Source organism: Coregonus clupeaformis, chromosome 18 (genome assembly GCF_020615455.1).
Source record: "Coregonus clupeaformis isolate EN_2021a chromosome 18, ASM2061545v1, whole genome shotgun sequence".
Lineage (NCBI taxonomy): Eukaryota > Metazoa > Chordata > Actinopteri > Salmoniformes > Salmonidae > Coregonus > Coregonus clupeaformis.
In genome coordinates, this window is record NC_059209.1 from 11,409,109 (window position 1) to 11,426,706 (window position 17,598).

At 47.1% G+C, this 17,598-nt stretch overlaps 1 protein-coding gene across 1 annotated transcript in view; it reads left to right on the forward strand.

Moving 5' to 3' along the window:
- LOC121587490 (netrin receptor UNC5C-like) overlaps nt 1-17,598 on the forward strand; it is a 326,918-nt gene that overhangs the window by 296,018 nt on the left and 13,302 nt on the right. The window contains exons 12-14 of the mRNA XM_041904465.2: nt 4,829-5,062; nt 10,373-10,522; nt 11,613-11,777. Coding sequence (XP_041760399.2) covers nt 4,829-5,062; nt 10,373-10,522; nt 11,613-11,777 — 549 coding nt within the window. The remainder of the gene's footprint in view (nt 1-4,828; nt 5,063-10,372; nt 10,523-11,612; nt 11,778-17,598) is intronic.

Below are 17,598 nucleotides of genomic sequence, written 5' to 3' on the forward strand. Positions count from 1 at the left end.
TAATTTCTTCCAAAATGAAGGATTTTCTAGTTTAGCCCACTCCCAAAAAAATTACAACCTGTAATTTAAATAGATTTTTATTTGGACAAACACAAAATAGTCCAAATTGGGGAAGTGAAATTGAAAAAATAACTTGTTTAAAAAAAAAAAAAAATGGAAAAGTGGTGCGTGCATATGTATTCAACCCCTTTGCTATGAAGCCCCTAAATAAGATCTGGTGCAACCAATTACCTTCACATAATTAGTTAGATTGCACACAGGTGGACTTTATTTTAGCGTCACGTGATCTGTCACATGATCTGAGTGTATATACACCTGTTCTGAAAGGCCCCAGAGTCTGCAACACCACTAAGCAAGGGGCACCACCAAGCAAGCGGCACCATGAAGACCAAGGAGCTCTCCAAACAGGTCAGGGACAAAGTTGTGGAGAAGTACAGATCAGGGTTGGGTTATAAAAAAATATCTGAAACTTTGAACATCCCACGGAGTACCATTTTAAATCCATTATTAAAAAATGGAAAGAATATGGCACCACAACAAACCTGCCAAGAGAGGGCCGCCCACCAAAACTCTTGGACCAGGCAAGGAGAGCATTAATCAGAGAGGCACCAAAGATAACCCTGAAGGCCCTGCTAAGCTCCACAGCGGAGATTGGAGTATCTATCCATAGGACCACTTTAAGCCGTACACTCCACAGAGCTGGGCTTTATGGAAGTGTCACGATCGTTGTAAGAAGCGGACCAAGGCGCAGCGTGATATGCGTACATCTTTTAATGAGTACTTTACACCAACAACAAAACGATACGTGAAGTCTAAAGGTTCACCAACACAAACCTATACAGAACAAGATCCCACAATCAACTGTGCAAAACAGGCTGCCTAAGTATGGTTCCCAATGAGAGACAACGAGCTACATCTGCCTCTGATTGGGAACCACCCTGGCCAACATAGATCTAAACGATCTAGAATAAACACATAGAACAACTAAACATAGGAACTAACAACCTGGCTCAACATTAAAGAGTCCCCAGAGCCAGGGCGTGACAGTACCCCCCCCCCCCCAAAGGCGCGGACTGCGACCGCGCCAACCAAACACCACAGGGGAGGGGCCGGGTGGGCATTCCGCCTCGGAGGCGGATCCGGCTCCGGGCGTGACCACCACTCTCTCTCTCGCCCTCGTGGTCTGGCCCTGCTGACCGGAGCTGGACTGAACACCGGTGGAGCGGATTGCTCTGGCTCCGGCGTGGAGCAGCTGACCGGTGCCGGACCAGGCACAGGTGGAACAGGCACGGACCGTGCCGGACTGACGACGCGCACCACTGGCTTGGTGCGGGGAGCGGGAGCGGGAACGGGCCGGACCGGGCTGACGACACGCACCACTGGCTTGGTGCGGGGAGCAGGAACGGGCCGGACCGGGCTGACGACGCGCACCACTGGCTTGGTGCGGGGAGCAGGAACGGGCGGACCGGCTGACGACGCCGCACCACTGGCTTGGTGCGGGGAGCAGGAACGGGCCGGACCGGGCTGACGAGCGCGCACCACTGGCTTGGTGCGGGGAGCAGGAACAGGCCGGACCGGGCTGGCGACGCGCACCACTGGCTTGGTGCGGGGAGCAGGAACAGGCCGGACCGGGCTGGCGACGCGCACCACTGGCTTGGTGCGGGGAGCAGGAACAGGCCGGACCGGGCTGGCGACGCGCACCACTGGCTTGGTGCGGGGAGCAGGAACAGGCCGGACCGGGCTGGCGACGCCCACTACAGGCTTGGTGCGAGGGACAGGGACAGGCCGGGCCGGGCTGGCGACGCGCACCCCTGGCCTGGTGCGGGGAGCAGGAACAGGCCGGACCGGGCTGGCGACGCGCACCACTGGCTTGGTGCGGGGAGCAGGACAGGCCGAACCGGGCTGGCGACGCGCACCACTGGCTTGGTGCGGGGAGCAGGAACAGGCCGGACCGGGCTGGCGACGCGCACCACTGGCTTGGTGCGGGGAGCAGGAACAGGCCGGACCGGGCTGGCGACGCCCACTACAGGCTTGGTGCGAGGGACAGGGACAGGCCGGGCCGGGCTGGCGACGCGCACCCCTGGCCTGGTGCGGGGAGCAGGAACAGGCCGGACCGGGCTGGCGATGCGCACCACAGGCTTGGTGCGGGGAGCAGGAACGGGCCGGACCGGGCTGGCGACGCGCACCACAGGCTTGGTGCGGGGAGCAGGAACAGGCCGGACCGGGCTGGCGACGCGCATCACAGGCTTGGTGCGAGGGACAGGAACAGGCCGGACCGTACTGGGAACACACACCACTGGCCTTGTGCAGGGATCAGGAACGGGCCGGACCGGACTGGTAACCCCAGTACCTCTCGCCGTGCCTCTACACTCTCCTTCCCCCTCATGACCAATGGCCCCCGTAACCTGGTGGCCTCCTCTCCTAGTCCGCAAACTCGCCCTGTAGCTGCCTCCAGCAGCCCCGTCGTCCATGCCGTGTGCCCCCCCAAAAAAAATTATTGGGGTTGCCTCTCGCCTGTCCGACGACGGCCCGGTTGGCGCCGCTTCTCCTCTCCTGCCTGGGCATCCTCCCTCATCGCCCTCCGGTAGCGGACGGCCTCCTCCTCCGTGATCCTCCCCCAACCGAGGAGGACATCTACCAGAGTAACCTCCTGTTCCATACCCGGCGTTTGCTCCTGCACACGCTGCTTGGTCCTATTTTGGTGGGATCTTCTGTCACGATCGTTGTAAGAAGCGGACCAAGGCGCAGCGTGATATGCGTACATCTTTTAATGAGTACTTTACACCAACAACAAAACAACAAAACGATACGTGAAGTCTAAAGGTTCACCAACACAAACCTATACAGAACAAGATCCCACAATCAACTGTGCAAAACAGGCTGCCTAAGTATGGTTCCCAATCAGAGACAACGAGCTACAGCTGCCTCTGATTGGGAACCACCCTGGTCAACATAGATCTAAACGATCTAGAATAAACACATAAAACAACTAAACATAGGAACTAAAACCCTGGCTCAACATTAAAGAGTCCCCAGAGCCAGGGCGTGACAGGAAGAGTTGCCAGAAAAAAGGTTATTGCATAAAGAAAAAAGACTCCCCAAACATATGGAAGAAGGTACTCTGTTCAGATGAGACTAAAATTGAGCTTTTTGGCAATCAAGGAAAATGCTCTCATCACCCCGAGAACACCATCACCACAGTGAAGCATGGTGGTGGCAGCATGATGCTGTGGGGATGTTTTTCATCGGCAGGGACTGGGAAACTGGTCAGAATTGAAGGAATGATGGATGGCGCTAAATACAGGGAAATTTGAGGGAAACCTGTTTCAGTCTTGCAGAGAATTGAGACTGGGATGAAGGTTCACCTTCCAGCAGGACAATGACCCTAAGCATACTGCTAAAGCAACACTTGAGTAGTTTAAGGGGAAACATTTAAATGTCTTTGAATGGCCTAGTCAAAGCCCTACCTCAATCCAATTGAGAATGTACACCAGCGGAACCCATCCAACTTGAAGGAGCTGGAGCAGTTTTGCCTTGTAGAATGGGCAAGAATCCCAGTGGCTAGATGTGCCAAGCTTATAGGGACATACCCCAAGAGACTTGCAGCTGTAATTGCTGCAAAAGGTGGCTCTACAAAGTATTGAATTTGGGGTGGTGAATAGTTATGCATGCTCAAGTTCTGTTTTTTTGTCTTATTTCTTGTTTGTTTCACAATAAAAAAATATTTTGCATCTTCAAAGTGGTAGGCATGTTGTGTAAATCAAATGATACAAACCCCCAAAAAATCGATTGTAATGCCAGGTTGTAAGGCAACAAAATAGGAAAAATGCCAAGGGGGCGGGGTGAAAACTTTCGCAAGCCCCTACATATGTCGATGTTGGGGTGGTGCTGGAAAGTTTCCCTTTAAATGCATAGAATGAATAGAACTGGGTCCCAATTCAAGTAAATGATTCTTCCGTTCTATGTATTCTATTTCTATGCATTTAATCCTGTCTGATAGGTGAAATCCAGAGAGATAACTTTTAAAGAAAACTGGGTCCAGAAGACGAAGGGACCACACTGTCTGTGCTGAGCCCAGCAACATCCTAGGTGTGTTGTATGAACACATTTATCAAACAAAGAAGAAAATCACTGAATACATGCCTTATAGATGACCATTGGCTCATAATACCTCATAACAGCCTCACTACTTTTATTTCAAATGAGTGCCTGTCATATGTGTTCCCCCCTACCCTAAGGGTTAATTACATACACTACCAGTCACACATACACACCTACTCATTCAAGGTTTTTTCTTTATTTTGTATATTTTTTACATTGTACCATAAAAGTGTTAAACAAATCAAAATATATTTTATATTTGAGATTCTTCAAAGAGCCACCCATTGCCTTGATGACAGCTTTGCACACTCGTGGCATTCTCTCAACCAGCTTTCTGTAAAGGCCTTTAATTCCTTTTTTTCTCTCCTCATAATAGCCGGGAAAGGAATGCTAGTGTGTGGCTCATGTACTGTATGATTACAAATAATAGAAAGCAGAGCATCCATGGCGTGAGACAATGCAGCGTTGGAACAAGGAGTTATGGCACAAGTAGAGGAGTCACTGGAGAATGTAGAGGAGAGGTCGGACATGGGCAGTGTGTATTGTCTGGGTGGCAGTGCTGCTCGTTCACGCACGTGTGCACGTTCATACATACACACAGCCACAACCACACACATACACGTCATATAGACAAGGGTGCCGCTGTAGAGTTAGATTTATACCAGGGGAATGCAATAGGGCCAGTCTCTTATCATACCATAACCAAATGTGTGTGTTTGTTCTTCAGGACGTGGTGGTGGTCGGGCAGGAGAACTTCACCACGCCTTGCTACATCCAGTTGGATGAGGAGGCGTGTCACCTGCTAACAGAGACCCTAGGCACCTACTGCCTGGTGGGCCAGTCTGTCAGCAAGTCTGCTGCCAAGCGCCTCAAACTGGCCATCTTCGGCCCCGTGTCCAGCACCACACTGGAGTACCACATCCGAGTCTACTGCCTGGACGACACCCAAGATGCACTCAAGGTACAGGGGACCACTAAGACCTCTAAGACTTAGGATAGTCTTAGAGGTACCAACTCCTTGTGACTCTGAGGCTATCCTAATATGGACAGCATACACCAATTAAATCATGCTCTCTCTCGCTCGCTCACTCACTCCCACATTCACTCACCAGGGAGAAGATTTTGAAAACAAATGTATAAAAATAAAAAAAACTGAAATATCACATTTACATAAATATTTAGACCCTTTACTCAGTACTTTGTTGAAGCAACTTTGGCAGCGATTACTGCCTCGAGTCGTCTTGGGTATGACGCTACAAACTTGGCACACCTGTATTTGGGGAGTTTCTCCCATTTCTTCTCTGCAGATCCTCTCAAGCTCTGTCAGGTTGGATGGGGAGCATTGCTGCACAGCTATTTTCAGGTCTCTCCAGAGATGTTCAATCGGGTTCAAGTCCGGGCTCTGGTTGGGCCACTCAAGGACATTCAGTGACTTGTCTCGAAGCCACTCCTGTGTTTTCTTGGCTGTGTGCTTAGGGTCGTTGTCTTGTTGGAAGGTGAACCTTCACCCCAGTCTGAGGTCTGAGCCATGAAGTGCTTTGAAAGGCTGGTCATGGCTCACATCAACACCATTATCCCAGAAACCCTAGACCCACTCCAATTTGCATACCGCCCCAACAGATGATGCAATCTTTATTGCGCTCCACACTGCCCTTTCCCACCTGGACAAGAGGAACACCTACATGAGAATGGAATTCATTGACTACAGCTCAGCGTTCAACACCATAGTGCCCTCAAAGCTCATCACTAAGCTAAGGACCCTGGGACTAAACACCTCCCTCTGCAACTGGATCCTGGACTTCCTGACAGGCCGTCCCCAGGTGGTAAGGGTATGTAACAACACATCTGCCATGCTGATCCTCAACACGGGGGCCCCTCAGGGGTGCGTGCTCAGTCCCCTCCTGTACTCCCTGTTCACCCATGACTGCATGGCCAGGCACAACTCCAACACCATCATTAAGTTTTCTGACGACACAACAGTGGTAGGCCTGATCACCGACAACGTTGAGACAGCCTATAGGGAGGAGGTCAGAGACCTGGCCATGTGGTGCCAAGATAACGACCTCTCCCACAACGTGATCAAGACAAAGGAGATGTTTGTGGACTACAAGAAAAAAAAGAGGACTTAGCATGCCCCCATTCTCATCGACGGGCTGTAGTGGTGTCCACATCACCAACGAACTATCATGGTCCAAACACACCAAGACAGTTGTGAAGAGGGTACGACAAAGCCTATTTCCCCTCAGGAGACTGAAAAGATTTGTCATGGGTCCTCAGATACGCAAAAGGTTCTACAGCTGCACCATCGAGAGCATCCTGACTGGTTGCATCACCGCCTGGTATTGCAACTGCTTGGCCTCTGACCGCAAGGCACTACAGAGGGTAGTGCGTATGGCCCAGTACATCACTGGGGCCAAGCTTCCTGCCATCCAGGACCTCTATACCAGGCGGTGTCAGAGGAAGGCCCTAAAAATTGTCAAAGACTCCAGCCACCCTAGTCATAGACTGTTCTCTCTGCTACCGCACTGCAAGTGTACCAGAGCGCCAAGTCTAGGCCCAAAAGGCTTCTTAACAGCTTCTATCCCCAAGCCATAAGACTCCTGAACAGCTAGTCATGGCTTCCCAGACTATTTGCATTGTCCACCCCACCCCCTCTTTTATGTTGCTGCTACTCTGTTTATTATCTATGCATAGTCACTTTAACTCTACCCACATGTACAGATTACCTCAATTACCTTGACTAACCGGTGCCCCTGCACATTGACTCAGTATGGTTACCCCCTGTATATAGCCTCCGTACAGTTATTTTATTTTAGTGATGCTCTTTATTTTTTATTGTTATTTTTTACTTATCTATTTTTTACCTAACACTTATGCATATTCTTGATACCATTTGAAAGGAAACACTTTGAGGTTTGTAGAAATTTGAAATTAATGTAGGAGAATAACACATTCGATCTGGTAAAAGATAATACAAACAAAAAAACATGCATTTTCAATTTTTTGTTTTCTTCCATAATCTTTGAAAAGCAAGCGAAAGGCCACAATATAATATTGCAGTATAGGTGCAATTTAGATTTTGGCCACTAGATATAATATGCCATTTAGCAGACGCTTTTATCCAAAGCGACTTACAGTCATGTGTGCATACATTTTTACGTATGGGTGGTCCCGGGGATCGAACCCACTACCCTGGCGTTACAAGCGCCATGCTCTACCAATTGAGCTACAGAGGACCACTGGCAGCAGTGTGTGTGCAAAGTTTCAGATTGATCCAGTGAAGCATTGCAATACTGCACTATTTTGTATCATGTCTGCCCAAATGTGCCGAATTGGTCAATTTACACATTTTCAGGTACATAACTATAGAGAACATACACAAATGATATGGTAATACAAAATGTAAGTTTACACACTCCCAGGAATGTCATATATGATGGATCATTAGCTTATACAGTCGTGGTCATAAGTTTAGAGAATGACACAAGTATTGGTCTTCACAAAGTTCGCTGCTTCAGTGTTATGAGATTTTTGTCAGATGTTACTATGGTATACTGAAGTATAATTACAAGGATTCCATACGTGTCAAAGGCTTTTATTCACAATTACATTAAGTTTATGCAAAGTCAATATTTGCAGTGTTGACCCTTCTTTTTCAAGACCTCTGCAATCTGCCCTGGCATGCTGTCAATTAACTTCTGGGCCACATCCTGACTGATGGCAGCCCATTCTTGCATAATCAATGCTTGGAGTTTGTCAGAATTTGTGGGTTTTTGTTTGCCCACCCGCCACTTGAGGATCGACCACAAGTTCTCAATGGGATTAAGGTCTGGGGAGTTTCCTGGCCACAGACCCAAAATGTCTATGTTTTGTTCCCTGAGCCACTTAGTTATCACTTTTGCCTTATGGCAAGGTGCTCCATCATGCTGGAAAAGGCATTGGTCATCACCAAACTGTTCTTGGATGGTTGGGAGAAGTTGCTTTTGGAGGATGTGTTGTTTGGAATCCGAATGTTTGGAATGGTCAATGGGGATCTAAAGATCATGTCATATTGTTTATTGTTTTGTGATGTCATAAAAAATGTTATAACAAAATTACTGTAATTTGGAAAGTATACACACTTAATCTGTCAAGTTTACATCCAATATGTTGTGTATATAATATGGAGAATTACGAGAGAATTTTGTGAAGATAGAAATGTGATTTTAGTTTTCTAACGAATTCATATATTTTCATATACGCTATGCACGGTGACTAGACACGCCCGAGTGAGCTCAGAGACCGTGTCAGCAAGTAGAAACACCCCTTTTACCAGAGTGCATAAAAAGCCTTGGTAACTAAATTTACATTAGACCAGAAAGCGTGGAGCTGTGGCTACACGGCTTAAAATGGTTAGACCAGAAAGCGTGGAGACGGTAGTCCACACGTTTGAAATGCTTAGAACTTTGAATCTCAACATGAGGTGAAGAAGATAAACTCACCAGACTAGACCTGAACATTGCCAGTCTAAAGTAAAGCACTTCAAACTCTGACTAAAGATATGAGTTGGGAAGGAGAAAATCCCATCTCAGACAATCACTGAGTCTCTGCTCTGAGTACACTCCACTACAAGCCAGGACAACTAAGGACATTGTGAGCTCTGGTGGACAACCAGAGCCTTACCCCAACAAACCCCCTTCCCCATAGAAGGATTTATTGGTTTCAACAGAGAGAGACGACGAACAAAGATGTCTACACGTAAATACATTCATGACTTCTTACCCAAACGGCGGTGTTTCGTGAGAAAAGTATTATGATTACTTTGAGGGTAGCTTCCAAATGTATCAACAATAAGTTGACTCTCTCTTTGTCTCTCCCTCTCCCCCTCCCTCTCTCTTCCTTACCCCTCCCTCTTTTGATAACCAAGCAGTCATGCTGTTAGTCCGCTAAGGACTTTTTATATTAAGTGTATGTATTCTGTGTTATTATTTAGTTAGCTAGTAAATAAATAATTAAGCCAATTTGTGTAGTGCTGAATCATAAGTAAAGCTGGGGTTCTTGCGGATCCAAGAATTTTGCGACCGTTCAGAATGAGACTGATGAGGTAATGATTGATACGTTGACTGTTTTACACATATTGATAGGTAAATACCTTTCAGAGTTTAATTCGGGAGATGGTAACTCTATAAACAACTTCTTCCGTGGTGCCCCAAATCCTAATTAGTTAATTGTTACATGATTAATTTAATCAAGTAACAATTCAACATAGTTGATTTGATAAATAACAGTCATCATATTAATGAAAGTCACGTCACGACAGTGTCTTTAGGTGCCTTTTGACAAACTCCAAGCGGGTTGTCGTGTGCCTTTTACTGAGGAGTGGCTTCCGTCTGGCCACTCTACCATGAAGGCCTTATTGGTGGAGAGCTGCAGAGATGGTTGTCCTTCTGGAAGGTTCTCCCATCTCCACAGAGGAACTCTAGAGCTCTGTCAGAGTGACCATCAGGTTCTTGGTCACCTCCCTGACCAAGGCCCTTCTCCCCCGATTGCTCAGTTTGGCCCGGGGGCCAGCTCTAAGAAGAGTCTGGGTGGTTCCAAACCTCTTCCATTTAAGAATGATGGAGGCCACTGTGTTCTTAGGGACCTTCAATGCTGCAGAAATGTTTTGGTACCCTTCCCCAGATCTCTGCCTTGACACAATCCTGTATCGGAGCTCTACGGACAATTCCTTTGACCTCATGGCTTGGTTTTTGCTCTGACATGCACTGTCAACACTGCCTTTCCAAATCATGTCCAATCAATTGAATTTACCACAGGTGGACTCCAATCAAGTTGTAGAAACATCTCAAGTATGATCAATGGAAACAGGATGCACTTGAGCTCAATTTCGAGTCTCATAGCAAAGGGTCTGAATACTTATCTAAATAAGGTATTTCTGTTTTAAATTTTTTATAAATTAGCAAACATTTCTAAAAACCTGTTTTTGCTTTGTCATTATGGGGTATTGTGTGTAGATTGCTGAGGAAAATGTTGTATTTAATCCATTTTAGAATAAGGCTGTAACGTTAAAAAAAATGTGGAGTGAAGGGTTCTGAATACTTTCCGAAGGCGCTGTATGTCTGTAGTTGAATGTAATAAGTTATCTGATATACACTTACACAATGACTCTTCACCAGTTTGCTGGTTTGCACTAGCCTCACATGGATTTAGGCTTATGCATCCAGTATCATAATGGATACTACCATTGTGGTTAAGTCAAAGTTATTTTGTGTCCGTGTCTTTCCTGCTGTAGGAGGTCCTTCAGATGGAGACTCAGATGGGAGGAAAGCTGTTGGATGAACCAACAATCCTGAACTTCAAGGACGGCACCCACAACCTGCGCCTCTCCATCCACGACATCCCCCACGCACAGTGGAAGAGCAAGCTGCTCGCCAAGTACCAGGTGAGCTCATGATGAAAAAATTGGAGTCTACAAGACTTGCGTCGCAATAAATAAATCATATATATATAGTATATAGTCTTCGAAGACTATATACAATATATAGTGAAGAATGATGTTGTCTCAGACTGGTTTCATAGACGAGACGTAACATAGTAAACGTAAATCCGGGACACACAAATTAGTATGATATGTTACGTTTGGTATAGTTACATAAGACAAAAGGTTACTTAAGGCAAAAATGAAAATAGGGTGGTTGCGTCTAGCAACCCAAGGTGTCGTATCGAGTGAGTGGTGGCAATTATTGCTGATAAACAAAGGAGTCCGCTCATACTGAATCCTTGATCATAAGTTTATTCAGATCACAAACTTCAGCATAAGTGACAGGTGACATGACACCCGGAGAACGGCGCCTCAGATTGGAATGGCCGTTCTGCCCTTTCTGTAGTCTAGCCCCTATTTATAAACAATGCAAAAAGATGGGTGGCTCCCTCTTCTGGCCAATCACCAGTCTCCCCTGTCTACAACACACTTCCTGTCTGTTGTATGTGACATTACACTAAAACATTCCCTCTTGATACTAAAATGAACATTCTTTCAGTTCCACTTAAAAACATTTAACACCATCATAATCTCAATACACTACAAAGGGTTGCGTGTTTGAATCTCATCACGGACAATTTCAGCTAATTAGCAACTAGTTACTACTTTTTAGCTACTTTGCAACTACTTAGCATGTAACCTTAACCCTTTTAGCTAACCCTTCCCTAACCATTTAACATAACTCCTAACCCTAACCTTAACCCCTAGTGCTAGCTATCGTTAGCATTATCTACCTAGCCACCTAGGTAACATTATCAACAAGTTGGAATTCGTAACATATCATACAAAATGGATGATGGAGATCCACAAATGTAATACATACCATATGAAACTTAACATATCATACTAAATGGAGTGTCTCAGATTCACGTACAGAATAATACGAAATGCTCTGAGACAAAGTTATGTGTCTGTGTGCTAACCCTTCTGTGTATGTGTGTGTGTGTGTGCTTGCACATGTATTTGTGTGTGTGTGTTTATGTATGTGTAGGAGATCCCTTTCTACCAGGTGTGGAGTGGCTGCCAGCGGACCCTGCACTGCACCTTCACCCTGGAGCGGTTCAGTGCCAGCACCACAGAGCTCAGCTGTAAGCTGTGTGTACGCCAGGTAGAGGGAGAGGGACAGATCTTTCAACTCAGCAGCACTTTGTCTGAGGTGAGACTCAACCCTCACACACCATTTTTTGTATGTACTGTACACTGTTACTCTCTGGTACCCTTTTCCTATATAGAGCACCATTTTTTACCAGGGCCTATAGGGGTCCGGTCAAAAGTAGTGCACTATATAGGGAATAGGGTGCCATTTGGGACGCACAGTTTTTTTTGTGGACATTTTTATTTATTGGTTTTCACAACAATCAAAAAATCTTTCATGTGATGTTCAATAATTCAATTTGACAAGCACAGCATATAACCAAAAAAATATAACAAATATATATATATACAGCATACACATTAGATACATCACACATATGTATTATACCATACAATAACACCTGCATATACACAGAGTGTACAAAACATTAGGAACACCTGCTCTTTCCATGACAGACTGACCAGGTGAATTCAGGTGAAAGCTATGATCCCTTATTGATGTCACCTGTTAAATCCACTTCAATCAGTGTAGCTGAAGGGGATGAGACAGGTTAACCCTTTGACACGTACCAACACACGGGTGTGATCATTCTACAGTGGTCCCTGCAGCGTACGCTCAAACCGGTGTGATTAGAATGCTTATTTAGAACGTCCAGTTTCGATTGACGCAACAGTCAACGTTTGAGCTGGCAACACTGTTTTATTCACAGAAACATTTTGCACAAACAGTCCTTACAACGTTATGTCCTTAATGTGACCAGTTTATTTTTGGATGCAATGTTCAGACACAGAAGTGGCAACATTATAACACAATCATCTAAACCTTAAAATGTAGTCCTAGCGCTAACTGAGGAAAGATTGACCTAACACAAGCAGTCATATTTAGCTAACTCTCAGAAACCATAATATGATTAGCTAATAGAAATTACTATTTACAATTCATCACATCACGGGTGAGCTCACCATTGATCAAAATAATTGAGCAAAACACTTTCTAGAAACCAAACGTAATCGACGATGGGTAGTTTGTGCGCGCCGTCATTATTTTTTATTTGTGTCAAACAAAAATAAGAAGAGAAGACAAGATGAGTTTGATCTGTTTGCAGTATGCATGTTGAAGGGGGTGTGTCATCTACCATCATTCACTTCCCTTCATTCACTTCCGGAAGTTTACTCGAAAGATGAGTGAACCATCCCTCACGGTATGCTACAGTAGAAACGACAACACGTTAAACAGAAAATAAGGCACTTACTTTGATTGGAATGCAAACATGTTCAAAGTTATTTGTAAGGAAAGCAACAATGAAGCCAATGCGAGCGCCAGCCTGAAAATGTGCCAGGTGGAAAGAAGTTTGTGCTAGACTGTGCAAATGTCTGCATACTTGATCTGGGGAAACACTGGGGAGGTGATTGGACTCGGTCGCCAGGTGTACGGTGTTTCCTCCAACACATTGGTGTGGCTGGCTTCCGAGTTAAGCGAGCAGTGTGTCAAGAAGCAGTGCGGCTTGGCAGGGTCGTGTTTTGGAGAATACATGGCTCTCGACCTTCGCCTCACCCGAGTTCGTGCAGGAGTTGCTGCGATGGGACAAGACTGTAACTACCAATTGGATATATAAATAATAATACATTTTAAAAAACATTGGTGCCCAAAGACCATTAAAATAATACACAACTCATCGTACCTTGACACAAATGGGGTATGGCATTTTTAAGCAAGAAAATGCCTCATGCCACAAGGCTAGAATTGTCCAGGAATGGTTCCACGAACATGACAGTGAATTCAGCTTACTGCAGTGGCCTGCTCAGTCACCAGATCTCAATCCAATTGAGCATCTGTGGGATGAGGTGGAACAAGATATTCTGAGTAGAGATCCATTTGAGCCAGTAGTTCCAAAATCAAAAGCAAACAGCAGGTGGAGAGCTGTCACACCCTGGCTCTGGGACTCATTATGTTGAGCCAGGGTGTGTTCATTTCTATGTGTGTATTTCTATGTTGGTGTTCATTCTAGTTTGTTGTATTCTATGTTTGCCTGAGTGACTCCCAATCAGAGGCAACGAGTGTCAGCTGTTGGCTGGTTGTCTCTGATTGGGAGCCATTTTTAAACTGTATGTTTTCCCTTTGTGGTTGTGGGTTTTTGTTCCGTGTTCGGTCATTGATACCGTGGACGTCACGAGTCGTGTTTTGTTTTGTATTTTGACGCTTTAACTAATTAAAGTCATGTTTGTTCATCACGCTGCGCCTTGGTCTACTCCTTACCTCGACCTTGACAAGAGCAGACAACCTTGTCCCGTACTACGACCAATAGGGAAGGGAGCAGACACCATTCCATTCGTGCTCACTCTGGCTTTTGGTCCGTCATATTAAAGCTTAACACAGTTAATGAAATATGTAACAAAATGCTCCACAATCTTGAAGAGATACTCCCATTCTACACGATCAAAGGCTTTCTCTGCATCGAGAGAGCCTTGGATAAGATATGAAAACGGTGCCTTAAGTTATTAGTTGACATTCTATCTTTAATGAACCCTGTCTGGTCATTGTTAATCAATGTTGGTAGGTACCCTTCCAGCCTGAGTGCGATGGCTTTAGCAATTGTGATGTCACGAGAGGCTGTGTCCTGGAGGGACGTTACATCCCCCTGAGGTGGCTGCAAACCCAGACAGCTATGGCTCCATCTGCTGGTATGGTCGGGAACTCCACCCCTCTATGGCCAATCTTCCCACGCAGCTGAAACAAATGAGGAGCTGATGAGCTGAAGGTTTGGGGAAGGGAAGAGACACAGTCTCCAACCTGGGCTCTCTGGAGGACAAGAGTGCTGCACGTCCACTTCCATGAGGAATATAAGGATTTGGAGATACTTACCTTTGGGAAATACTCACCTTTGGATATATGCACCTGTGGAAATACGTGTGGGACATTTGGAAGGACGTTTTGCTGGGTTGGCCACTAGCTGCAACGTGGAATACAGTAAGGCTGGGGAAAAGTTATTTGAGCGAGGGAGAGTTATGATTTTGGATGTGGAAGAGACATCCCTGAACTGTTAACCCTTAAGAGCCACCAGAGAACAGAATTGTGTTATAATTTCGTTAGTTTCCCAAGACCTTTAATAAAATCCTTGTTTTGGTTGAACCTGGTCTCCTTGCACTACTTGAGCAATCCCGCTGAAAGCTGTGTAGCCTCTCGTGACATCACAGATGGTGGAGAATACAGGCACGCTCAAGCGTTAATAGGGCATGTCGGAGGAGGATACCGAAGGTTTGATCACCCAGTTTTCCAAGTTGGCCGTAGGCTCCCCGCCGACTGAAATGGAGGACATATTGAAAGCCCTTGTTGCTGGCCAGCAAGCCCAGATGCAAGTAAACGTGGCTCTCTTGGAGGAGCAAAAGAAAGCCAACCTTCTGAAGGCAGAGGAATTGCAGTTGCAGAGACAGAGGGTGGTCCAAAATACCCGCCCAATAAAGGCAAGTGACTTTATATCTAAGATGGGAGCTACCGATGACATTGAGGCATATCTGCATGCATTTGAGGCCACGGCCACTAGGGAAGCCTGGCCCAAGCAACAGTGGGTTGGTCTGTTAGCCCCCCTTTCTAACCGGGGAATCGCTGAATGCTGTCCGGGACCTGGGCCCTGACCAGGTTACTGACTATGATGCCCTGAAGTCTGAGATCCTCAGCAGATATGGACTCACAAAGTTTGGTATGGCCCAGCGCTTTCACAGCTGGACCTTCCAACCAGACCAACCTCCTCGGGCGCAGATGCATGAACTTGTCCGAGTCGCAAGGAAATGGCTGGATCCGCAGAGGAATACAGCAGCGGCGGTGGTGGAGGCCGTTGTGGTGGATCGTTACCTACGCGCCCTGCCTTATGAGGCAAAACGGTTCATCAGTCAACAGGCCTTGACCACGGCTGATCTGACCGTGGAAGCTGTGGAAAAGTACCAGGCCACAGCGGAGATGCTGAATGCTTCCCGAAAAGACCCCAGGAGTGCGGCCCCACCACAAATGGGAAAAACCCGTCCAAAGGACCCCAAGGTCTCGAACCCCGCCGCGTCCGGACTTATCCCGGCTCCAGGGGGAGCCAGAAACCAGGCGGGTCCAAGAAGAGTACACCAGGATGGGGAACCTCGACAGTGTTACCGGTGTGGGGAGATGGGACATATCTCCTGGCAGTGTGGGAAACCAGCCGATGAACCTATGCCCACTGCGGAGTCCTCCAGCTCAGCACCCACACATCGTTTTGCCTCGCTCTTGGGAGTCGTAGATGGCGGCCCAGATCGACCCCCCCCACCTGCCCGGTAACTGTGAATCACCATGATGTGGAGGCCTTACTGGATTCTGGTAGCCGGGCCACCCTGGTGCGTAAGGATTTGGTGGGCCCAACGTGTCTGACCCCGGGGAAAGTCCTCCCAGTTTCCTGTGTCCATGGGGACACCAGAGAATACCCCATTACTGAACTTACAATGACCAGCACACGGGGAACCATACACACGGCGGCGGGGGTGGTTGATTCCCTCCCCGTCCCTGTCCTAATTGGACGAGACTGCCCAGCCTTTTACCCACTCTGGAGAGAGTCTCAGGAGAGGATAACCCGAGTACCTCGGAAACGGAGAGGCAAGACTCATCCTGGGAAGGCTCCGGTGCAATCCTCCGAATTACTCACTCCCGCCCGGGCTCTGATAGGGATGGCAGGTGCCCAGACCGACACAGAGACGGAGCTACAGAATCTGGACAAAGAACTGTCTGGTCTGAAGGGGACCGCTGAGAGGTATCGTTTGTTAAAGCAACAGTTAGACATGAAGACAGAAGAGTTAGATATCCTCCAGGCTAAACTCCAACAGAGCTCCTTCCATAAGCAACAGGAGGAGCTGGAGAGGCTGCGCAGGACCATCGAGGAGTGTGAGGAGACCCTGCGCAGTAGTAAGGAGGTCCAGAAGAAGGCAGAGGAGAAGTACAAGGTGTTGGAGAACAAGATGAAGAATGCGGAGGCAGAGAGAGAAGGAACTGAAAGCTGCTCAACAGAAGCTAAACTCTGCTAAAACCAAGGCTGATGCGTTCAGTAAGAAACTCAAGGAGAGACAACAGGAGGCTGAGTCCCTGGTCCTAGAGGTGGAGGAGTTGAAGAGAGAGCAGGCTGGCAAGCACCACGGCAATGCGGACGCCCTCTCCCGGCGTGATGCCTTCTTCGCTGCCTTTACCCCGACGAGGACGTCGGTCCCGAGGAGGGGGATGTGTGATGTCACGAGAGGCTGTGTCCTGGAGGGACGTTACATCCCCCTGAGGTGGCTGCAAACCCAGACAGCTATGGCTCCATCTGCTGGTATGGTCGGGAACTCCACCCCCTCTATGGCCAATCTTCCCACGCAGCTGAAACAAATGAGGAGCTGATGAGCTGAAGGTTTGGGGAAGGGAAGAGACACAGTCTCCAACCTGGGCTCTCTGGAGGACAAGAGTGCTGCACGTCCACTTCCATGAGGAATATAAGGATTTGGAGATACTTACCTTTGGGAAATACTCACCTTTGGATATATGCACCTGTGGAAATACGTGTGGGACATTTGGAAGGACGTTTTGCTGGGTTGGCCACTAGCTGCAACGTGGAATACAGTAAGGCTGGGGAAAAGTTATTTGAGCGAGGGAGAGTTATGATTTTGGATGTGGAAGAGACATCCCTGAACTGTTAACCCTTAAGAGCCACCAGAGAACAGAATTGTGTTATAATTTCGTTAGTTTCCCAAGACCTTTAATAAAATCCTTGTTTTGGTTGAACCTGGTCTCCTTGCACTACTTGAGCAATCCCGCTGAAAGCTGTGTAGCCTCTCGTGACATCACACAATGAATTTCAAATCAACATTAATTAATGAGACCGGGTGATAAGAAGTTG